This window comes from Malaclemys terrapin, chromosome 22 (genome assembly GCF_027887155.1).
Source record: "Malaclemys terrapin pileata isolate rMalTer1 chromosome 22, rMalTer1.hap1, whole genome shotgun sequence".
Classification (NCBI taxonomy): Eukaryota; Metazoa; Chordata; order Testudines; family Emydidae; genus Malaclemys; species Malaclemys terrapin.
In genome coordinates this window covers 10673418-10697985 of record NC_071526.1, presented here as the reverse complement: position 1 = coordinate 10697985, position 24568 = coordinate 10673418, and the positions used below count along the sequence as shown (strand labels likewise).

Here is a 24568-nt window from a genome sequence, read left to right as displayed (position 1 = left end):
AATCAAATAGTCAGGAACCCAGGCCCTTAAGCAGGGGTTGAGTCAGTGAGCAACAGGTCCCAACCTCTCTAGGCCAGGGGAAACAGGGGGAGTCTGCGGCAGGGGGGACACAGGCCCTCCCACTCCACTGCATCCCAGCCCGGGGCCCTAGCAGTGGTAGAAACTTGCTGCTGTCAGTGGGGATCCTGGCCACAACACACTGACATCAGCTCTGGCAGTGCTGCAGCCAGACTGGGGTCGGCTGCCCTCGGGCTACTTCCACACTCCCCCTCGTAGGGTACCTGGGCCGTACTAGTGTCCTCGGGGCTCTCCACCAGCATCGGTTCCTCTGGGTAGATAGCGAAGGGTATGCTCGGCTCCTCCTCGGGATAGCTAGAAAGGGGCAGGCTTGGCCAGTCCTCCTCAGGGTATCGGGTGAGGGGTAGGTTCGGCAGGCCTGGTGAGTCAGCAGGCTGGTCACGGCCTGCAGCTATCTCCCAAGCAGGAGCTCGGCCACAGACATCTGCTCTCTCCGCCAGCTTGTCCTCCACTGTGCTCTGCAGGCGGGCTTTTATACTTCCGGGTCGGCACCGTGACCTCTGAGGGATGGGCGCTGGACCCGGTGTCTCCACCCACGTTGGTGTTAGGGGAGGTTTGGCCCTCAGCGGGGCTGTGGGGTATCCCACCACCTCGCTACAGGGCCCTAATCCCTGTCAGCACAGAGATTGCTGGGGATCCTCTCAGATGAAAGGCACAATCTCCTGCAATGAGAGATTACTTTCAGGTACCTCCCGTATCACACACAGCACATCTCCTGGCTTCCTCAAGGAGTGACAGTTCAGCCTCCCTCAGACAATTTATGAGCTGGAGTTGTAAAAATGCAGGGCCATGGTACTTGCCTGAGAAAGTTTCCCACTGTCCACTCATCAGCTGTTCTCTGTCAACTCCACACTGAGAATATTTACGCCCAGCAGTTAACGTTCACCTTTTGGGCTGAAGAAACCAGGAGTCAGCCTGCCCTTCCTTGCCTTTTAGCTGATATTTATAATCACGAGGTCTCCTAATTCATACCTGCCAGGCAACCCACAGAGAAAGAGCTAAGGAAAAAACTCAGTATATGGGAAGCACAATATCAGTAAGAACTTGACTGCAGACTGGGAAGGGTTAATGCTAGTGGAGAAGAAATAGACACACCTCTCTTACTTTCCATAGCTGAACAAAATTCTATTCCTCAGCATTTCCTTGTGGCCATTTAATCACAGCGCCTACCTGCTGTAACCAAATGTGAGGTTAATAGTTACAATTAGGCTCAAATCAGATTTAACAACCAGCCCTCTGAAGTGACTAATCAGGCAGAGCTGAATCCTAATCTGTGTCTCATGCTGGTAGCCAAACTCATTAGTTCTAGATCAGATAGTTTAGGCCTGAGTAGATTAATTTAATGCCAACTGGCTGCCTCTGAAATTAAATGATTCTGAACTGACTAGTCTAGTGTGAAATTGATTAACTAATTTTGTCTGAAATTGATTAAGGAGGTTGGATAGACTAGTCAGGTTTGTAATGCACTGATAGGCTTCAGCACGGCTGCAGGCCTGTAAGTGTCTAGTACTGCCTCTAATTGGCTCTAGGTAGTTAAGTGAGATGCACTAATCAGCACTAGATAGATCCCTGCAGGTCTCACACGGATTAATAGGTAGAGTTAATTAATCCAGTCTGAAATTAACTAATAAACCTTCCATCAGCCAGGGAAATCTAAAGTGAACTATATGATTTTAACTAGGTCCAAAATTAATCAGGTCCGGTTAGATGATTTAGTCTTAGAGTTGCAACAGCACTGCTTTATCCAGGGAAATCCCTATTAAAATCATGTTAGCACCACTTGTTGACGGTAGCTGCCCACACTGCAGCTCACTCCTGATTTTCAAACATCAGGTTTCCATTCTAATCTCTACTTTTGCACAAACCCAGATAAGAAGAGAAGGAGAAAGGGAGATTGAAGGTTGGAGAGCAGTGTTTTGGAATCAATATATTAGTTGAGGAAGAGAGGCATTTTTCCCCCCCCAGAAATAGCCTGCCCCAATAAATGCTAGAATAGCAGAGGGATCCAAGGGAATTATATTAATCTCAGAGCGTCTACGTATTTAAAGTAGGAGCAGAGATCATACGTCTTTTCCCTCACGCTCCCAACCCTTTTATAACTTTTCATAAAAGCAAGTAATTTTGCATTGCATTTTAAATTTGGCTATAACTGTGAAGAACAGTGGTGGGCACTGTGGGGAAGTGCAACCTCAGTGAGTACTGATTCAGAACTTCAGCACGGTTAAGAACAGTGTAAACACAGCTGAAGAAAGGGGAGCAGGAAGTGATCATCCCCAAACCTAAGTGCATTATTAAAGTCTCTAAATAACTCTCTGAATTTGTGAGACTGACCCTCATTATCAGATTTTTTACTACAAAATTGGCAATGAACTACAGTGCGCATCATACACAGAAAACTCAAAGTGCAGATCTGTCTGTATCCACCTGTCCTCTTTTGTCTTAAACTTAGTTCCTGGTCCAAATCTGTGGTTTTGATCTGTGTTTGAACAGCACCTTGCCCAGTTGGGCCTGGTCCATGAATAGGGTTCCTAGGTATTACCACAAAGCAAATAATCATTTTCGAATTGCATGCAGAGATGGGCCCAAACGTAAACCTTGGATCCAAACCTCAAACTGAGAGGGGACTGGAGTGTACAGATAGAACTGCTCTTGATAACCAGCTAAATCCAAAAGCTCCGAGTCTGATCTGGATTTCAACCCTGTCCTTTTAACAGTCTTTGGAAGGATGGGTTTGGTTCAGCCCACCATACCGATATAAAATGCAGATCTACAGCTGGAATTCATGGATTCATAGATTTTAAGTCCATAAAAGGCCACTATGGTCACCTAGTTGGACCTCCTGCATCACACAGGCCAGAGAATTTACCCAGCAATTCCTGAATTGATCTAAACATTCTGGCCTTGAACTAGTTCAGAGGAGTTATATAAGCCTGGATCCATACTAGTCGCATTTCTATATCTGATTATTTGCATTAATGGACAAAATCCTCTTGAAGCTTCTAAAAGGGTTAAAAAATGCCCATTGTCAAACAAATCCTCTAATTTGATTATACAGCCCTCCCCGTTCAGTCATGACAGAGTAAACATTTCCCCTCTACTTTGCCATCTCTTGAAACCAAAGGCATCGCGCCACAGAATGTTGCTGTTCTTTGTGAATGGATTCTCATTTCATTCAACAATCTTGAAAATCAACCCCAAGACGTATTTGTCAAAGGCTGTATGGAGGATCGGTGGCCTCCAGGGATTGGCAAAGGGATATGGAACCTTTAATCTCTGCTGTTGGTTTAAATCCAGCCTCGCTCAGAAGTGACCAAGAGTTCTTACTCACGGAGTAACAACGTAGGTCTCTTTGCAGTTCCCAAGTCCACTTTGTCATGTACGCTTGTACACGATAGGTTGCAGGGCTGCTCCTAGCAGATGGGGCTTCTGTATCAGATACAGACTGACTACAAGCTTGCTTCTCAGAGAACACCAGATGTGTTCACTATAAAATCCCTTAATGCTCTGCCAGGTCTGGCTAAGGTTAGCTTGAATAAAATCTTTTACACACAGCACCACCTAGTGGCAGAACAGTATAACACAATTTAGCATTCGATTACACACATCACCACTATCAGTGCCAGCTAGCACCCTTGGAGACCAAAGACCGGACAGGTCACTAATCGGATCCCCTCTCGGACTTGCTGTAAGGGGGAGGCATGTCTGCAGATCAGCATGGGAAAAGCATGCCTGGCTACTGTGGCTGTTCTGTGGAATTGATCCAGAACCTTTCTCGGCCCTAAATTCATACTGAATTTCAAGTTATATGTTTCAAAATGGGCTGATGGGGGCTGGAATGACTTCCAGCAGCTGGGCATTTGGAAGAGGCGTCTCCCCTGATAGACTGAAGATCTCCTCTGAACAGAACATTTCCACTTTGTCCTGTTCCTGGGAGAATCTCATAAAGGCAATTTGTCCCCATCCCCTTCTCCAGAAGCACATGCCCTCTGTCTGAAATCACAGGGCGCCCCCTAGTGCCCTAAAAGCCAGATTTTTTTCACATGTGCCCAATGACAGCTGTTGTGGCTAGTCCTGCCTCCTTAATTGAGGATTTGCAGACTTTGGAAAAAACTCCCCGTGAGAGCATGGCCAGGATTAAGCTGGGCACAGGCAGCGAGAGGAAACATTCGCTGCTTTAATGTTCTCATATGTTGACAAAGCAAGTGTCAAATCACAGTATAAAAGACTAATAACATCCCTGCATTAGCTTAATGCAACAGGAATGAGGAGAGCAAAGCTGGAAGGTGTCTGTACTGTTTCTGAGATCAGGACAGGATAATCTGCGGCTCTTGGGATCCTCACCAGCTGCTCTGGGAAGGCGATCTCAGCGAAAGCCTCAAGAGAGGAGGCACGACACCCCCAGAGGCCATGCAGGGAGACAATGGCAAAAGAGAGTCTGTGGCCAGGGTTCTGTAAGGGTATTGAGATGCAGTGACTGTGGGGGACAGCATGGATGTGTAAAGGAGAAACGCCTGCACTAGGACAGCGTTGAAAGGAACGTGGCAAGCTGAACCCTTTCAGCAGCACGGGCAAGAGCAGAAGTAGCTCTCAAAGATTCAGTCAGCTTTGTACAAGAGGGGGATGGCGCATCAGACAGCAGTGATGGCATCACGAGTCTCTCCTGGAGCCCAAGAGCAGAGCAGCGTGACAGAGATGGCAATTTCCTACAATATCCTGCATAAACTTTACTGAATTAACTTCAAAATTATTGAATTAATAGACGTATTTTAGGAGCTCATTGGATTAAAAATGCAAATGTTTGTGGGAGTGTATGTAACTGGTCTAGGAGACATGACTAATGTGAACCTTGGAAATGTTATGAGCTTCAAGGACTCTTTTAAACAAAGGGCTAAGACATGAATGAACAATTAGTCAAGTAGGTTTCCCAGAAATCTCTAGGAGAAGGAGGATGCAAATGCACCTATTCCAGTTATTCAAGAACTGAGTCTTCGAAGCTTTGCGAGGAGGTGCGGACCTTTTGTCTGGCTGATTCCCTACTCAAGGTCATGTCAAAGACCCAGTCTGGATAAAGGAGTGACTCCCAGATTCATGAGCGTGCGTGGTCTGAGTGAAAGCTGTCATGAACTGTGACCAAAGGAAAACCCCGCAGTGGGGTTCGAACACCTGTTTACCACCCAGAGCCCGTGTTGGAGTCAGGTGTTGAACTCTGGTAAGCTTATCGGCATGTGTGTAGGTTCTTTTATTGTTTTTAATATGTTTTTTCTGGAATGCTTTTGCCTTAAGAATAAATGTTCCTACTTAGAGAGAGCTGTGTGGCAATGACACTGTTTACCATCTCTGAGGAGGAAAATAAAGCAAGCTGGCATAGGCAGCCAGATTTTGCTGAGGAATTCACCGAGTAAGGAGGGAACTGGGCAGCCTGCAAATACCCCGCCCAGGAGGGAAAGAGACACTGGTCTCCACCTGAGAGAGGCAACAGCTGGGGAGCTGGAAGCCTGAGAGTGGGTGCCTTCACTGGACCACAAGGAGGTACAGTTACCCTGAATGGAGACAATCAGGTTTAGGCTGTTGGGACGGGAAAGCACCAAGGGACAATACCAACCTCCATGCATGCAACAGTGGTAATAGGGAAATGCCATGTGGGATTTCACCTGGATAGCAGGGCCTCCGGGGATGTGATTCCTCGGGGTGAATTGGACTTGAACACACCCATTACAAAGAGTGATCACAATCTAATAGTGTTGAGAGTATAATGCAGCCCATAGGAAATGTAACCCCATAGTAACTAACCCGAAAAATAACAGATGGTCCCAATTGAAGTTTGTGGTAATGGACGATAAACCCCACCAACTCCTCCCGGGGAACACAGCCATACAAGCTGTGGAGCTGAAAGGAAGCTGCGACAGGAAGTGTACCCTACTGTGGAATCTGTGTTCTTACCATAAAGGGAAATTCCAGTGGCACTATTTCATCCAGCATGCAAGGTGCTCAAAAGTCTACAGAGCAGGCATATCATAGCACCAGTAGAGGTCAGTACAGCCTGGGGAAGCAGCATGGTAAAGAAGCCACCAGGCAAATTACACATAGAATCATAGAATATCAGGGTTGGAAGGGACCTCAGGAGGTCATCTAGTCAAACCCCCTGCTCAAAGCAGGACCAATCCCCAGTTAAATCATCCAACGGATTTTTGCCCCATATGAACTGGGCATGGAAAAGACTCCACTATGCACTGCCCACAGTCTGTGATGTGAGGAATGGGTTTTGGCAGAAGCCTGGATAAAAAGGCCAGCATGATAACAACCTTTGAATAACCATTTGATCTCTATAAATGGCTGCGCTTGCCATGGGAATAAGTCCACCACCAAAGGTGTTCCAGAGAAGACTCACCGATGCCCTGGAAGGGCTGGCTGCCTGGAATAAAAATAATTGCAGGTGATATCCTCATTGTAGGTGAAGGGAGCAAAGATACCGAAGCTGAACGAGATCATGACAGAAAATGACACGCTTTTCTATAGTAGTGTGGGAACAAGATCATACTACTCAACCCAGAAAAAATGTGACTCAAACAGTATGAGGTGGCATGCAATGGACATCTGCTCACAGCAGAGGGATTGTCGGCACATCCCAACAAGATCAAGGCTGCCAGAGATATGCCAGCTCTGTGGATGTGAAAGAGTTACATTCATAGAAACGATACATTTTCTGTCCATACCTGGCTGCAACAGCAAAATCCATACATCAGCTCCTAAGGCAGGAAGCTCAATGGGACTGGGCAGTTCCCAACAGCAAGCATTTGACACACTGAAACAAAGGATAAAAGATGACCCTGTCCTGAAGTACTATCTGCCAGGAGAGACCACTGACACACCAGTGCGATGTCTCGGAGAAAGGACTGGGTGTGGCTCTTTTCCAGGAGCAGCCGGTCACTTATGACAGCAGAACCATGTCAGAGGTGAATAGGGATACGCCCAAATACAAAAAGAGCTTCTGGCTGTGGTATTTGGAGTGGAGCTATTCCATCAGTACACCTGTGGCCACCCAAGTGCAATCAGACCACAAACCCCTGGAGACAGTCATGGCAAAGTCCCTTCTTTGTGCTCCAAAGAGATTGCAACGCATGTTGATGTGCCTCCAGCGACACCGGGCAGTGATTAGATATTGTCCAGGACAGTTACTGGTGTTAGCTGACTCCCTGAGCAGGGCATATATACCCAGCATCAGCGAGCTGGGGGTTCGGGATATTAACTCCATCAACATGCTGCACTCTCTCTCAGTTCTGACAGGGAAGCTGATGGAAACCAAAGAGGTAACGGAAAAGGACATCCAGTCAAGAGAGCAATACTAGCAGGGTGGCCAGAAGACAAAAGCCAGGAGCAGAACCATATTTTCAAATTCACAAGTCTATGATTGGCACACTTGAATCAGGAGCCCGCAGCTTTCCTTCCCATTGGTGGGTTAGAATCCAACAGTCCCTCCCTGCAGGACCCAGTCTTGCTCCTTGCACCATTCACCTGCAGCGGCTTCTTCAAGCTAGCTACAGCTTCCCAAGCTTCTGTCCTGCCTAGTTGGAGTGTCACTGGCTCCCACTCAAGCCCCACACTGTCCTAATCCGGCCTCTCCCTTATGTCCCTCGGCCTGGCCTGAGTTAGTCACATGACCTTTGATTGCCCCCCCCACCCGTGTTATATGATGGGCCCCAGTCAGTTATTCTGCAATACTTTAAATACCCTCAAATAGCTAAAACTAAACAAAACTTGTTGACTTGATCTTCCCTTTCAAATGGCAGTAAGGACTTTGGGAATTTAAGGGCCCGTCTATAATCCAGTTGGCCACTAGATGTCAATACAGTTTCACGCAAGGAATCTGAGGCACTTGAAGGGACATTATCCATTTAAAAATCACTATCTGAATATTTATTTGCTTATTGTTGGTACCAGTAGTAATTTACAGCCACAAACACGTGCTCAACTTTAAGCCCCATTGAAGTCACACCTCAAAGTGCTGGGTCATACTTTATATGAAGGGTATAGTTATCGTTTATAGAGGGTCAATCAATTATTAATAGATGTTATAAAGACATTTAGACGTGAATAGTACGTATTGGATGGTTGTTAAGCACATTGGTAGATGGGGTTATAGCTGGTTCTAAGCAAACTATTGACCTCCTGGAATGTGTAGCAATCTATTACAATTGGCTAAGTGTTTATTAAAATATGGATTGATCATCCTATCCTATCTCTGAGATTGACCTTGAAAGGTCATCATGTCCAGCCCCCTGCCTTCACTAGCAGGACCAAGTACTGATTTTGGCCCAGATCCCTAAATGGCCCCCTCAAGGATTGAACTCACAACCCTGGGATTAGTAAACCAATACTCAAAGCACTGAGCTATCCCTCCCCCCAAGCCATTTATAAATGTACCCTTACAATCAAAAAGAAGAACAGGAGTACTTGTGGCACCTTAGAGACTAACAAATTTATTAGAGCATAAGCTTTTGTGGACTACAGCCCACTTCTTCGGATGCTGGGCTGTAGTCCATGAAAGCTTATGCTCTAATAAATTTGTTAGTCTCTAAGGTGCCACAAGTACTCCTGTTCTTCTTTTTGCGGATACAGACTAACACGGCTGCTACTCTGAAACCTTACAATCAAGTCTGATCTTTTAAACACATGAGCACACATAGGTTATGAAGTGACTTGCCACAACATGGTGACATCCATTTTCAGCATCCACTACCGGACTCTTCCCCGCTCCCCCCCCCCCCCCGTCAGTAGAATCATCCAGTGCGGTGGCAAATGTGGAGGGATAGAGCGTAGCTTAACTGGATCAGGGAATTACCCCATCCCTACTGCTCACCCTCTCCGCCTCTCTCTTAATGCCATCAGTGCACTGATGCTTGCTGATAGCTATTATTGTGGGCTTAACAGCCAAATTAACAAACCATACAAAATAAATGCTGTCTCAGCTAATCAGACAGGCTTCATCCTTTGGCAAAAAAATCCAAAGAGCAAGATGTGACTTCCGTACAATAAAAGCTGACACCCCACACCCCAATATATTGTCCATGCTGTGGGGGAGAAATTGACTTTTATATGCTTGGATGCATACATCTCCTCCAGTGGAAACCCCACTAAAGAAAGAGGTTGTGTATGACATTGAGAAAGCACCTGTGTCTCTGGCAAGCTTCTTTTCTCCCACCTCTCAGTATAGGTAGACGTAATGGGCTGACCACATACTACAGATAGATGATCCAGTTCAGATAAAACAAGAACCAACCCAGATCAGACCTTTCTTTAATTAATCATATGTGCGACATAGTGGAGTCCAAGCTTTGCTCAGAGCAAAATGTAACCCAAATCTCTCCTGTACACACTGCAGAGGACATCTACTCCTGCTAGTGCTAGTAAGAGCTGCAGAATCTTCAAAAGACATTACAAAGCCATACATGTAATGGCTTCTGTGATGGGTTCGGTCACGGAGACCCCCTTGGGACTGTCACCTGATATACAGAGACTACCTCTGAGCCCGTTTTCCCTGCCAGCTTGGGGCCTCAGAACCCTGTCTTGTTGAGCCAAACATGCAAGCTTGCTGCAACACAGACCCAGGGTCTGAACCACGCCCCCAAAGCTGCAGACTTAACTGAAAACCATTCAGCAAGTACTTCTGTCTCCAGCACACAGACAGGCAGCTCCCAATGGGATCCAAACCCCAAATAAATCCATTTTACTCTGTATAAAGCTTATACAGGGTAAACTCCTAAATTGTCCGCCCTCTATAACACTGATAGAGAGATATGCACAGCTGTTTGCTCCCCCAGGTATTAATCACTTAATCTGGGTTAATTAATAAACAAAAGTGATTTTATTAAGTATAAAAAGTAGGATTTAAGTGGTTCCAAGTAACAACAGACAGAAAAAAGTAAGTTACTAAGTAAAATAAATCAAAATACGCAAGGCTAGCTTAATACACTAAGGATCTAGTCACAAATACTAACTTCTCACCCTACATGTTATCTCAGGTACAATCCTTTTCAGACCAACGTTGTAGTCGTGGCCTGGGTCTAGCAATCATTCCCCCCCACCCCCGTAGTTACAGTCCTTTGTTCCAGTTTCTATCAGTCATCTCTTTGGGGTGGAGACAAGGCCGGCTCCAGCTTTTTTGCCGCCCCAAGCGGCGAAGGGGGGAAAAAAAAAAGCAAATCGGTGGCACTTTGGCGGCAGCTCAATTGCGCCGCTTCATTCTTCAGTGGCAATTCAGTGGCGGGTCCTTCACTCCCTCTCCTCCTCTTCGGCGGCAGCTCAAAGAGGAAGAGAGGGACTGAGGGACTTGCCGCTGAAGACACGGACGTGCCACCCCTTTCTATTGGCCGCCCCAAGCACCTGGTTCCTTCGCTGGTGCTTGGAGCCGGCCCTGGGTGGAGAGGCCATCTCTTGAGCCAGCTGAAGACCAAAATGGAGAGGCTTCCAGGGCCTTTTATATTCTCTCTCTTGTGGGAGGAAACCCCTTTGTTCTTCTGTGCAAAATCACAGCACCAAGATGGAGTTTGTAGCCACATGGGCAAGTCATATGTCCATGAATGATTTAGTTTTTTGCAGGCCAACGCCATTGTTTACATGTTAGTTTGAACGTTCCTAGGAAAGCTCAGATGTGGATTGGCGTCTCCCGAAATCCATTGTTAGTTAAATACTTCCTATTACTTGAATAGTCCCTTCACAATATGCTAGTCAAACCTCCCTTATGTGTTTCCTACAACAAACACTTCAAATACAAACATAGAGCCAACACTCATAACTTCAGATATAAAAATGATACATGCATACGAATAGGATGAATATATTCAGTAGATCATAACCTTTGCAAAGATAGGTTACATGGCATATCTAGCATAAAGCATATTCCAGTTATGTCATATTTACACTCATAAGCATATTTCCATAAACATATAGAGTGCAACGTCACAGCTTTGTTATACTCTTTTTTCAGCAAGAGTTCAAAGGGACTGAATGTCTTGGAAACAAACAGAAGATACACTGGGACTGAAGTTCAAATTAGTCCAACCTGGGAAAACCTGCTGGCTTTCTCATGAGCGATCCTTGACTGTTGTCTTAAAATTACTGCAACCGTTATTACTGGCTTTGGAAAGTATCTACCAAGATAGGACCAATCTAAATAGTAAGGCTAGGCCGGTGGACTACTTTTGTTACTAAGTTCAGAGAAGACTATCGCCATTCTCTCTCTTGTAAGTCTACTGTTGAAACCACGTGGGTCATAAACAATGTCATCCAGGTATCTGCTACAACAATAGTAGATCTTTGTCCAGCAATAGAAGCTACCCTTGGATCAATCAGCGATATCCATTGAAATCGTACTGGAAGAAGCAAAGACTTCAGTCCAGAAGCTGACTAATGAAGGTACTTATATATTGATTCCTTAAGTGAAGAGGACAAGAAGTGTTTGTTAAGCCAGCTGAAACAATACACAGACTTGATTCTTACAAATATACAATAGCGATTTCTGGATTCTACTCAACCTCCACGTAGCTTTTACAGATGCCTGTCTTATAAAACACCTATAGTTGAGTGGAGTGAGGCACTACCAGCAATGGGGCTGCTATGTGATCAGGACAGAATAGAGAATTTTGAACACAGAGTGGCATATCATATGATGAACGAATGAAGATTTAACTTCAACTATTTCTTCTTTCTCATCACTAGTAGTTCGACCCGATCTTTGTGCTCTGTTTCCTGGGATGAAAGAAGTAGGAATTCATCTCTTGCTACTCCCAGTCACAACAGCTACAGTTGAGTGTTCTTTTTCCTCATTGAATAGAATTTTGTATTCTGAAATAAGTTGCCTTCTGCCTGATCACGAGCATATCATGAAGGACTGGAAGTAACAGACACACAAGACACCAAAGAGTTGTCCAAAATTACAACAAAAAACCAAGAAGGGTGTAGATGTAGTGCTTCATAGTAGGCTTGAGTAGCCAACTTTAATTTCTGTGATGATTATAAAACATTAGTTAAATCTAATAAAATGATCATGAAACATTTTTCAGTTTTTACTATGGTGCCACACAGCCTACCTTCATCCTCACGGTCTCGACCCTCATTGGCCCTCGCCCCCCCGTAAATGCAATCCCTGCCCCTAATTTCAATTCCTGGGGGAAACACTGGTGCAGCCCCATTCCTGGGAAGAGGGCGCCTCAGATCAGGGCACTTCCACTCTGACTGTTTTTCACAGGCAGGCGCTGGAGGATATTAATGAGGGGTGTAATGAATGCTGATCCCTGCCTGCGAGCCGTGTGAGAGTGTTCTAATGAAGACTGATACCTGACTGTCTTGTGCTATGAAGTCCAGGGGCATTAAACGTTAACCCATTCTGAGATGCGTGCAGTGGTGCCTTTTCTACCACATTGATCTGGGAGGTATAAGGAAGATGGGACCTCAGCTGCCTGTCACCATCACTTCTGAACTGTATGTCTTGCAGGTGACTAAGTATAATAGAGACACCGCATAGTCAGTAAGGGTGTCTTCCTGCTTCCCAGCAGGGAAAAATGCAGACAGTGTCCCTTTAAGGGAAGATACCAATAACCCTGCATCCTCTCGAGAAGAGGGGGGATCTTACCAAATGATCGCATCCTTCAATGTGCTTGCAGACCCCTAAAAGGCATGTCCCCATCACACAGTGACAAGGGATAACAAAAGGTGCAATCCTCCTCCCTGCGTGGCAAACAATAAGCTGCAGTCTAACAAGGGCTGCTTTTTCTTTTTAAAAAGGCAAAATAATAGGATTTGTTTTTTAAAATGGCAAAGATCTAATTGCAGAAGAGAAAAATGAGAAATACATAAAAATTCAGCAGGAAAATCAGCATCTATGAGTGACAGACACGGTAGGTGTTTGCACAGGGGACGGCAGCAAGCAGGGGGCAGCAGCATCTCCTTGGTGAAGTGGGCTGGGGAGGGCTTGGGATAGAGGGCACACCCTATGCAATTCAAACCATTATTACTTAACCGGAGCAGAGGTGCAGGTTGGATTTGCAACGGGGTGTTGATAATATCTAGAGAGGGAGACGGCGTGGTTTCCTCGGCCTCCTCCCCCAATCTCTATGTCAGCTGCGCGAAGTGGTGTATATTACCCCCCCCCCCCATGATCTGCATCCATGGCGCATCATCCCCTCTCCCTCCTTCCTTGCATCCTAACGTGAGCTGCACGAACGCCATATCCACCCCTCACAAACCAACTCTCCCCCCCCCCAGTCAGCTGCCTTAAGTGGTGCATCCTCGTCTCCCCTATTCCCTATGCTGCTCTGGGAGCTGCACCAGGCGTGCATCCCTCCCCCCACCCCGCATCCCGACCCCCATGCATGGAACCGGGGCAACGAGGAGGTCTATTGAGATGCATGCGGCAAACAGAGACACGAGCTCCTAGGGAAAGCCCCGCCCAGCGCGCATCCGGCCCAGCCAATGAGAAGCGGCGGCGCGCGCCACAAAGAAGGAGAAGGGACTCGCCCGCCGCTTCAGCCAATGGGGAAGCGGCAAAGGCAGGGCGCGTGCGGGAGTCGAGTCCGGGCTGCGGCGGCGGCGCGCGGAGGGGGGTGTGTCGGCGCCAAAGTGGGGGGGGAAGGGAACCCTATAATGGCGGCCGGGCGGCGGGAGCGCGGCGGCGCTGAGGTAACCTGTCCGGTGCGCCGCAGCAAAGGGCAGGCGGGAGCCGAGCGGGCCCGAGGCCTGCAGCCGGGGCTGAGGGGAGGAGCTCCTGACAGACAGCCCGAGCAACGCGGCCTCCCGTGCCGGGGGGAGAGGGCAAGCCCGAGTCCCCCGCTGTCAAGATGGGGGAGGGGACTGGAGGGGGCGGGGGCTGAGGGAAGGTGGGAGGGGGATGGAAAGGATGGGGGAAGGGCTAAGGGGAGCGGGGGGGGGGCTGAGGCTCAGGAGGGGCTCTGGGAATCTGGGGCGAGGCCTCACCTGCCTGTAGGGGAACGATGGGGCTGGTGTCCCGCTTGGGGCTCTGGGGGGTGGGGTCTAATTTCCTGCCGCTTCCCCACCCCCCCTCAGGAATCTTGGGCCAGCTCTGGTTTTGCTGGAGGTCTCTAGGGAGCACCAGAGCACTGGGGGGGGGGGTATAGAGAGTTTCCCACCCTGTAGTTTTTCCAGTACTTGAGTTAAATGTTGAGGAAACACATAGGCTCGAAACACCTGAGTAAAAATCATTTCACCTGTCAATCAATCAGAATACCCTTCCCTTACTTGTCTGATGTGCTCTAGTCATCTGAGTAGAGAATATGTGAAATTGGATATTACAAAACATGGGGGGGTGGGGTGACCTTTTTACCAAAAAAAGCCAAACAATTAATTTCCAGGCCCTACTCCTATATCCTAAAGGAACTCCCACCCCCCCAAAAAAGACATACACAATTGGGTGTTTCCTTTGTGGGTCAACTTTAACCATGCGTTCCTGATAGCCTCATCTTTGATGGTTAACTTTTAGCATGTGTCTTCTGGGGTGTGAGGTTTGGTTAGATTAGATTATTACATAGGCCCTGATGATATTTGGGAATGTTCTGATGCCGTATGAGAGAAGGGGCTTGTTGAATCTGGAAATGGCCTTTTATTTTTTTTTATTTTTTTGGAGGGCAGTGGGAAAGACAGGTGACAGTCTTTATATTTATTTAGCAATGGGAGTGCTTCTAGTACAGTGTAGAGTAAACTGATGTTTAAAAGGTAAATTGTGCTCCATGCTCTGTTTGAGCCTGAGATGACCATGTCTGGGAAATATGTGGCTTTCCTTCACAATTACATTCATTTTGTTGGTTTTTTTAATATCAGAACTTGATACCATTTTGTGTGCGTGTACCTTCCTTTGTGTGTTTTCTAGTTGCTATTCTCCATATGCTGCACTATTCTCCATATGCTTATATCATGATGATATAGGAGTAGGCTAAATAAATATTACTATCTGAATCTCACATTGTAGTGGCATTTTTGTGGCGAATTTATAGATTTACATTTAAATCATTCAAGACTGTAAACTCACATAACAAAGATGTTGCTGCCAAGTCTCCATATATCTGCACTGATGTTGTCATGACACTGATGATATTTGTAATTTATTTTGTGCTGCAAACCTTGTAGATACTTGAAAGTTGCCTGATGATAGAAGGTTGCTTCAGTGAAGTAGTCCTTCGTGCATGGTTTACTGTAGTAAATATACTGACCTGTGTCACTAACTTTTAAAAGATTATTAGAATTAAAATACTTAAATGGACTAATGGTAAAATAGCAAGTTATTTTCTTTTTGCAAATCACTCTGCTTAGCCAAACTTTATTTTCTGTCTGTAATTAGTGTCCCTTTCTGGTTGGCTTGTATTAGTGCAATGCTGTTGTATTTTTGGGTTTGTAATCTTGCAAGGAAGATCTTGGGTGTATTCCCATGATTTTTTTAAAAATATGAACATACAAGTTTTAGTCTAGCCTCCTTCCTTTCTTAACAAAACTAGAATTTGAGTGTAAACAGTGTAGAATGTCTTTTTAAATATCTTGACCTATTTAAACTGCCCATTCATAATAAGCTGTTTGTTCAGATTGTATTTAAAATTAAAATACATCTCAAAGTACTCCTTTTGCCTCGGTACCAGGAAATCATTTAATAGTTAAACTACAACAGAAAATTTTTACCCATGCTGTATGTGACTTTCTACTTAGGGGATTTTATACATTGTGCCAAACTGCATTAAGTATGGGCTTCAGCCAGGACCTTAACTGGAAAAATGCTATAATATATAGGGAAAGAAAGCACAGTACTACACTGATATTGTACACAGGGTTAGTGTAAAAGATGTTGAGATTAAGCAGTCGAGAGAGTTATGTGACCGTTCTATCCTGACCTAATACAAGTGAAAGATAGAGATGATGTTGTTGTGCCTGAACTGTGAACGTTTTATGATAAAGGCCAGCTAAAATGATAACACTAGTATATAGTGTATATTTTTTGAAAATTCTTCTTCGTCGTGATTTTACTAAACAAGCTTGAGGCTTCTTCATATTGGTAACTTCTGAATGTAATGGCTCATTGCAATCTGATTTATATTTGATGAATGAAAATGCTGATGATTTTAAGCACAGTGATTAGCCCAAACGATACTGATACAAAGAGAGGAAATGCAGATCAGTCGTCATTCATAGGATTATTAGTCCCATGTTATTGTTTTTCCCCCTAGAATCCTTGACCTTGAAGATGGTGAGTAGCCAGCCAAAGTACGATCTAATACGGGAGGTTGGTCGTGGTAGTTACGGTGTGGTGTATGAAGCAGTCGTCAGGAAGACCTCTGCGCGGGTTGCAGTGAAAAAAATTCGGTGTCATGCTCCAGAGAATGTGGAACTAGCTCTACGTGAGTTCTGGGCACTGAGCAGTATCAAGAGCCAGCATCCAAATGTTATCCATCTGGAGGAGTGCATCTTACAGAAAGATGGTATGGTGCAGAAGATGTCACATGGTTCCAGTTCTTCCCTTTATGTACAGGTACATGAAGCTGGGAGGGGGATGGGAGTAATGTATGGGTATCTAGCTGGGCAGGAAGAAGTGGGGAAGATATGGCCAACTTTTTTTTTCTTCATATGCAATGTAAACAATGCTAAGAGTTCTCTAGAGATCTTTGAATACAATGGGTTTACTAAACAGAATCCTCTGGATTTTCAGATTTATAGCCATGCAACTCCAGCAGACTTAATGAAAGTCACACAGCTAAAATCCCATATAGCTCTGACAATTGAAGGGAATGAAAACAAAACACTATCCAGGTACACACTGTTGCATTTTCTGGGTAACAGCCCTACAGTAGCTCTAATCATGAATGGACATTTGCTAATTTATTAAGACAGAACTCTCAAAGATTTCTAAACACCAGCTGTCCTTTGAAGAGGAAGTAACCATCTTTGCTTAGGAAACCATTGCTTAGGATTCTGCCTGTAACCAGGAAGTCCATTACCAGAGTGCAAGAGAGCTTTATTTATTTATTTTAAAAAGGGGGCAAATAAACCTTAAAAGCATTTGGAAGGGTAGCAAAGGTGATGAGGCCATGATAGGAATATATCTGTGAAAGTACATTCACATTTGTATATAAAAGCACTCTTCAGTGTGTGAGTAGCACATCCAGTGAATACTTATCAAATGTTTACTTTATTTATATATGTCATTAAATATAAATTGTGTGAGCTGATCAGATATGTAATAATCAGACACTTGTTCCTGTTGGTTTTTGCGTCCAGTGCAGGTCCTTTTTATTAAATATTTATTATGGTAGTGTTCAATCGGGATTTAGGCCCCATTGTGCTGTACAAATGTAGGAAGGCACCTCACAACTTAGCAGTCTTTTCATTGGGGGAGTGGTTTGAGCATTGGCCTGCTAAACCTAAGATTGTGAGTTCAATCCTTGAGGGGGCCATTTAGGGAACTGGGGTAAAAATCTGTCTGGGGATTGGTCCTGCTTTGAGCAGGGGGTTGGACTAGATGACCTCCTTTGGTCCCTTCCAACCCTAATATTCTATGATTCAGTGGACAATGTTAGACATGACTGCTGAGGAAAATTGTGAAAGTGCCTAGCTCACTGTTAAAGGGACCAGTGTTATTGACATTAAATTAAGTGAGCTAAAGAAACTTTCTATTTTGGATTGATGGAATAAGGATGATCTAGAGGGTACTGCTAGAATGACAAAGAGCGTGGGTTCAGTATATTTCTATTTATTATTACTTGTATTGTAGCACCAACAGGTCTCAGCCAAATCAGAGCTCCTTTGTGCTAGGTCCAAAAACAGCAAATGATAATACCTGCCCCAGAGAGCTTATAAGTATAGAATTATCTATTGTATCTAGACTTTCAAAGAGGCTTGGGTAACTTTATAATGACATTTATAATTATACATGTTAAGATGGGGGCAGTCAAATCTCTTGCCCTGTCCCTACCCAAAAAATAGAACACTACAGAATTGGCCAGATGCAGTATTCAAGTAGTAAAGGGGGAATGCCTTCTTAGGAAGCATTTGGGGACAGATACTCAGCTGGTATAAACTGAAGCCAATGGAACTTTGACAGTTTAAATTAGTTGAGGATCTGCCTGTTGGTGTTGTGCCACTGTCAGGGGTGGGATTTTGAACTTTGTGGACTAATGGTCTGAACCAAGGTGCTAAATACTATGAAGACTTGGCAGGGCTGTATGGAAGACAAAAAATGTACTGTTATGACATATTTCTCTAGAAAGCTTCCTCGCTACTGCCACAGTTCATCAATTTCACTGTCATGAGGTGTGGGTAAAATGTGAATATGTAGTTCGAACAACGTAATTTGTATTCCTTGCTCAGTCTCTGCTTCTTGCAACCTTAGGAGCACAGCTATATTAACAATGTCACTTTAAAGCTGCCATGTGTTTTGTACTCACTTTTCAGAAGAAGAGCCTCACCGTTGATTCAAAAAGTCTTCCTAGAAGGCTATATTAGCAGTTGCTTTGATTTTTGAAAATTCTTTCCAAGTATCCTTAGTCCAGTATGTATTGATAGAATGTGTTGTTTATTATTAACACAATTGGTTTGAAATGCTTAGCTTCCAGAATGTGCTGAAAGCCACCTCACATAAGCTGAAGAAGCAAATGTACAGTTGTGTAACTAGGACTAACAAAGCTGATTAGTCGTTTCATTAGTTTTCATGTAAATCAGTAACTGGAAATTCCTGCTCAAATATATTCCATGCATCTGGGAAAATAGCTCGTTAATAAGTGGTTACTTTAAAATAACTTCAACAAAAGCAGAAGCCTGTTTAGCTATGCATATTGTTCTTCGTTAGATTTTATTCATGGATAGTATGTTCAAATATATTCATGGAGATGGAGTGAAAAGTAAGTTTCAGAGTTCCATTACATAATGTTTCATCAGCAGAGGACAAGTGACTCCTTGGCACTGTATCAATGCTACTGGCTGAAACACTGTATTTGGATTAAAGTTGTTAGAGTGGGTGAATCTAGCTTTGCTGTGGCTGGGACACTGCCCAGCTGAAACAGATGAGAAGGTGATACTTGGGTATCTTTCAAAATACTGTTATCTGCCCATAGCTCTAGGTTCTAAATGGGAGTTTGAGCTATGTTTTTCAGGCAGAAAATTAGTAGGATTGTCAAATTCATTGATATTTCAAAATTTTTTAAATTTTACATGAAATAGATAAGAATGTAACTTCTTTCTCTGTTCATTTCTTCTTTTTTCAGTCAGTAGTTCTTTGTTTCTGTGAATTATGCTTCCTGAACAGGTATGTGAAATCTCTCTTCCTTGTTACAGCTTGTAGAGACCTCATTAAAAGGAGAAATAGCCTTTGATCCCAGAAGCGCCTATTACCTTTGGTTCGTAATGGATTTCTGTGATGGAGGAGATATGAATGAGTACCTGCTATCCCGAAAGCCCAGCCGCAAGACCAACACCAGTTTCATGCTTCAACTCAGCAGTGCCCTGGCTTTCCTTCACAAAAATCAGATTATCCATCGTGATCTCAAACCTGACAACATTCTGATCTCACAAAGCAGAATGGATGCTAGTGACTTGGAACCCACTCTGAAAGTAGCCGATTTTGGGTTAAGTAAGGTATGTTCAGCTTCAGGACAGAACCCTGAAGAGCCTGTCAACGTAAATAAATGTTTCCTTTCAACAGCATGTGGGACTGACTTCTACATGGCCCCTGAAGTCTGGGAAGGACATTACACTGCAAAAGCAGACATTTTTGCATTGGGGATTATAATTTGGGCAATGTTAGAAAGGATCACCTTCATAGACACTGAGACTAAGAAAGAACTTTTGGGGAGCTATGTGAAGCAAGGGACAGAGATTGTGCCAGTTGGGGAGGCACTTCTAGAAAACCCCAAAATGGAACTTCTCATCCCTGTAAAGAAAAAATCTATGAATGCCCGTATGAAGCAGCTGATTAAGGAAATGCTGGCTGCCAACCCACAAGACCGTCCTGATGCTTTTGAATTAGAACTCAGATTAGTCAAAATTGCTTTTAAAGACAGCAACTGGGACACGTGACCTCGAATACTCAAACCTCTCAACAGAGCTGCTTCTGTTTTTTAACAATGGTGCAGCCTTTTGTGGCACCAAAAAACAAAACAAACCTGAACTGAGAACTTCAGGGTTTAGTTTTTACCAACTGAATTTCTTTTGATTTGCATAAATTAAAGTAAACTTGAGTTGGCCATTTTGTTTTAAATACATTTATATGTATATTACCAAGATGTTATACTAAAGTGTGGATGTAAAGATAATTTATATAAGTTGGCCAAGAAAATTCATGAGTTGAGATGTTCTTGCTTTCCAGAAATATGTTATGGAGTATTGCAGACATTCCAGTTTCCTAGCACAGTATTAGGAATTCCCATGGAAGAGGAGGTTTGCATGCTGGTAATGCAAATCCTTGTGCTTTGTAAAGTAAAACTATGTGTATATATTTATGTATATGTGAGTGACTGAGCATGTGAGTTTGCATTCCATACAGAGAAAATGCCACTTTTGTTTAAATTATTTGGTGTGAATCTGGATGATTGGGATCTGTGAGAAAAACAAACGAAAAGCATACGTCCCTCCCCGCTCCCAAATGAATTGTTTTTTTACATTTTTATTTTTATAGCCTATAAATGAAAAAAAGGCCTAAAACTTGACTTTGTAGACAAAAATGCAATGCAAAGGAATCAGAAGATTTAAAGGTGCTGAGATGTGTCTTAGCTGAGCACTTACCACCTAGTAAGTTTGTAGCTGAGGGAGTCAAATTACAGATTTATGCAATCGTGCTAGCTTGTTCGTTAGATCATTAATTACTCAATTTTATTTTATTTTGATAACCAAATACTCTAACACCTTTGGCTACAGTTTCCTAACATGCCTGCGCTTGTGCATCTATAATCCAGTAGCAACTACAGCACTTTCGGGATGGTTATTTTATGAACTTGGTTTATGAAAATGTAGATACTTAATAGAGGAATCCAGCAAATAAAATAGTACTCTAAGACTCTTCCCCTCCCCCCCCCCCCCAAAAAAAAGACTGAAACACAATTTTTCTTTGTCCTTTTGTTTGTTACCCAGTTCTGTTAGTCACTTGCTCTTCCTTTCTTCTTGGCATTGATGCAGTTATGTCACTTAATGTGAGCGTGCTGTGGGGATGATTTAATTAAATGGTGAGCATCTTCATTTTCAAATGTTGGAGAGAAGTTCTAAAATTCAATGTGTGAATGAAATATCTCCGCTTTAGTTGAACCTTTTATGTGGAAAACTTTAATCAGTCCTTGCATTCTTTTGCTACATATTAAGAGGTAGTGTTTTATTCCTTTTGATTTGATTTTATTTTTAATCCTGGATGGTAAATCTAAAAGTTTTGAAATGGTACAAGGCTTTTAACCCATCTCCACAAAAACTGGTTCATATGTTAATGGAGAACTTTCATGAAGAGTGCATATTAGGGTAGACTAAAACAGCTTTGCAGTAGTGTCATAAACGCTCACTAGCTCAGGTGCATGATCTTACTTGCTTACCCTTTAAACTGATCATAATTGGGGGAGGAGATCTGAGACGAAATTTACTTATCCAACTGTCATGTCTAATTGATGAGTAAAATCCTAAAGTTGCAGTGGGCTTTTAAACAACTTTTTTACAAAACCAAGTTCATGAAATTTTTAAAACTTTCAAAATGAAAAACACTTCTTGTTTGGGCTTAAACGTTCCCCTGGAGTGCTTGCAATCCAAACATTGCACCCTAGGGCTGCTGTGTGAACATCAGAAAGTGAAACTGACCAGTCACTGTTTACTGTCCCCATGAATAAAGTGAAGTGAACACTTACCACAAATGAAAAGTACAGTTTGTCCCTCCTAAAACAAAAAGGGAAGGGACCATGAAGCAGGGTTATTGGTCACTTTACTAAATGTTTAGGAATTTGTAAGAGCCAATTGTATTCTGTCCTTGCTAGTGGGTTAGCAGGGAGCAAGGAACCCTGAATTTTATTTTTGACTCACTTTGTCACTATAGGCAAGTTATTTAACTTCTGTGTCTCTTAAATGAGTATACTTCCATGTTTCAAAGGTGTATTGTATGGCTTATTGGTTCTAAAGCATTTGGAAATCTGAAGATGCTGTAAAAATACAAGGTGGCAATAGATTTCAAGAAAAGATGTACTGTCATATTGAGATGTTGATAGAACACATTGGGCCAGAACCTTAGCTGGTATAAATTGGCATAGATTTCAATAGTGCTTTGCTGATTTATACCAACTGAAAATTGGCCCCAGTCATCTTGAGCAGGCTTATAGTGATGTCACTGTCTTTCTTGCATGTGACTTTGTCTATAAAGGTAAGGTTGGGAATTAAACTTTGTAATTAATAAATGGAACTTATTGGAAGTAATTTGTTCATCCTGTTAATGTTTTGTAAGTTGAATCGGTATACTGAAAGCCACAGCTTGCCTTTAAAGACAAGGTCACAGTGCAAGGAGGAAGGTAAAACTGGACTGTGTGTGCAGTGTTACTGTACAATGTATTAGTAACATTCCAACATTGAAAAGTTGATGCTTTTTTGAGGGTTATGTAAGATGAAAGATCGTGCCCTGCTAGAACTACAAACGCTTGAAGATTTTAAAAATATCAAAATACCAAAGCAGGGATACTAGTCTGTTCACTATTGTACCCTAAAATGTTAGTCTGTCTTGGAATAATATTTAGCACTTACCTTCTTTGTGAATCAATTAATCTCCTCTGAAGAGTTTCAAAAGATAACCATGAACCTGCTTCTTAACTTCAGTTGAGAAATTAATTTAAAGCGATAGAGTTAATGGATCATACAGTAGAACTGTTGATTTCCTAAAGTGTTTCTTTGCACTGATTGCCACTTTAAAGGCTGGGGGTACCTATAAGACCCTCGCATGGTGCTTAGCCTAGTGGTGGTGATGAAGCTGAGTGTTTCATTGGTTAACACTGAATGATAGTCCTTGAGGTCTGTGGTTTTGTGTGATTGTTTTTTTTTTAACCTTTGTTGTAAAACCTTTGATAAATCAAACTATTGTCGCAGCTACAAAATAATTCACCAGCATGACAAAGGTCAAGATATTCATCAGCACTTCAGAAAGAAAAGACTTTCTAATCTTTCTTTAAAATTGTAAAATATATTTTATGAAGAATTTATAAAGGGAGAAAATTATTGTGTAATTTATTAAGTTCATGACTGTTTTGAAATAAAATCTGAATTTAAATGAAACCTTTGGAGACTGTAGAGAAACTTTCTTCCTAGTCAGTGTCATTGGGTTTTATATTTAACCATCACCTAAACTAGAGACTTCTTTGTCTGTTTAGTCACTTGCTTGCCAGGAAAGGACTATTGAATAGTATCAGTTTCTTAGTATGTCACTTTCTTAAATAAATTTAGTGCTTATGAAAGGTGCTAGATTGATGTCTTTTGAACCCTGATGTCTCTTCTCCGTTCTTGGCAGAATTCATTTTTTTTTATTATTTTTTGATAACTTTGACAGTTTATTTTTACGCATTTAAACTTTTTTTTTTAATTTTCACATCTGTGGGAAGTTATGGAGGGGTCAGACAATCGACATTGAGATTCAAAAAGTTAAAGCTTTATAATTGTTAAAACACAAATTGTCAAGATTGTGTGTCAAAATATACAAAGTAAATATCCTTAAAGCACACTCTAGTAACTTCTCAAGCAGGATTTTTCTTTTTGCCTATCTGTACACTTTTGTTATTGAAGAAAATATTTTTTTCATGGGTTTGTAGGTGTATGGTGAAATTGATGTCTACCAACATTTACTGATTAAAAATCTAATCCTTCCAAGCCTATCTCTATTCATGGAAGAATAATAGCATCAGTAGTAACAAGTTTTCTTTTGGTTTCCCATCAGTGTGCCACAAATCTGACAGCAGGGACTGACGAGACATGAAGATCAACAGCTAATTTTCTTACCAATAGAAATGGGCCGTGTCCATTCAATCCCTGCTCTCTCTGCTGAGGCTGTTAATGAGGGTCTTATGCACAAGTTTTCTTACCATTAAGAAATGGTCTGAGATCACCAAAATGTTCTTGTACATATCACTGAAGGCATCAGATTGCAACAATTTTCAGTCATTGCCACCCTGGGCTGTCTTTTGAATCTCTGAAAGACCCTCTCTCGTTACCAATCCTGTTAGGTTTTTGAGCCTATCCCAGCGGGGTCTCTGTAGACAGAGATGCCTCAACCCTTTTGGGTCACTGACCTATAACCTATTAGAACAGGGGTTCTCAAACTGGGGGTTGTGACACCTTGGGGGTAGCGAAGTTAGTACATGGGGGTTGTGAACTGTCAGCCTCTGCCCCCAGACTCTTTCACCTCCAGTATTCATAATAGTGTTAAATATATTAAAAAATTAATTAGGGATGGGGGAGGGGTCAGACTCAGGCTTGCTGTGTGAAAGGGATCACTAATACAAAA

At 43.0% G+C, this 24568-nt stretch overlaps 1 protein-coding gene across 2 annotated transcripts; it reads left to right on the top strand.

Moving 5' to 3' along the window:
- Positions 1–13697: 13697 nt before the first annotated feature.
- Positions 13698–23340, top strand: PDIK1L (PDLIM1 interacting kinase 1 like). 2 transcript variants are annotated; one of them, XM_054012138.1, is made up of 3 exons: positions 13698–13752; positions 16299–16600; positions 19399–23340. In XM_054012138.1, exons 2-3 carry the CDS (start codon positions 16316–16318, stop codon positions 20137–20139), a joined length of 1026 nt encoding a protein of 341 aa, XP_053868113.1. In that variant the 5' UTR covers positions 13698–13752; positions 16299–16315; the 3' UTR covers positions 20140–23340. The 2 variants fall into 2 exon arrangements, with proteins under 2 accessions (XP_053868113.1, XP_053868112.1); XM_054012137.1 differs by lacking the exon at positions 13698–13752 and having other exon boundaries at positions 14198–16600.
- The last annotated feature ends 1228 nt before the right edge of the window (positions 23341–24568 follow it).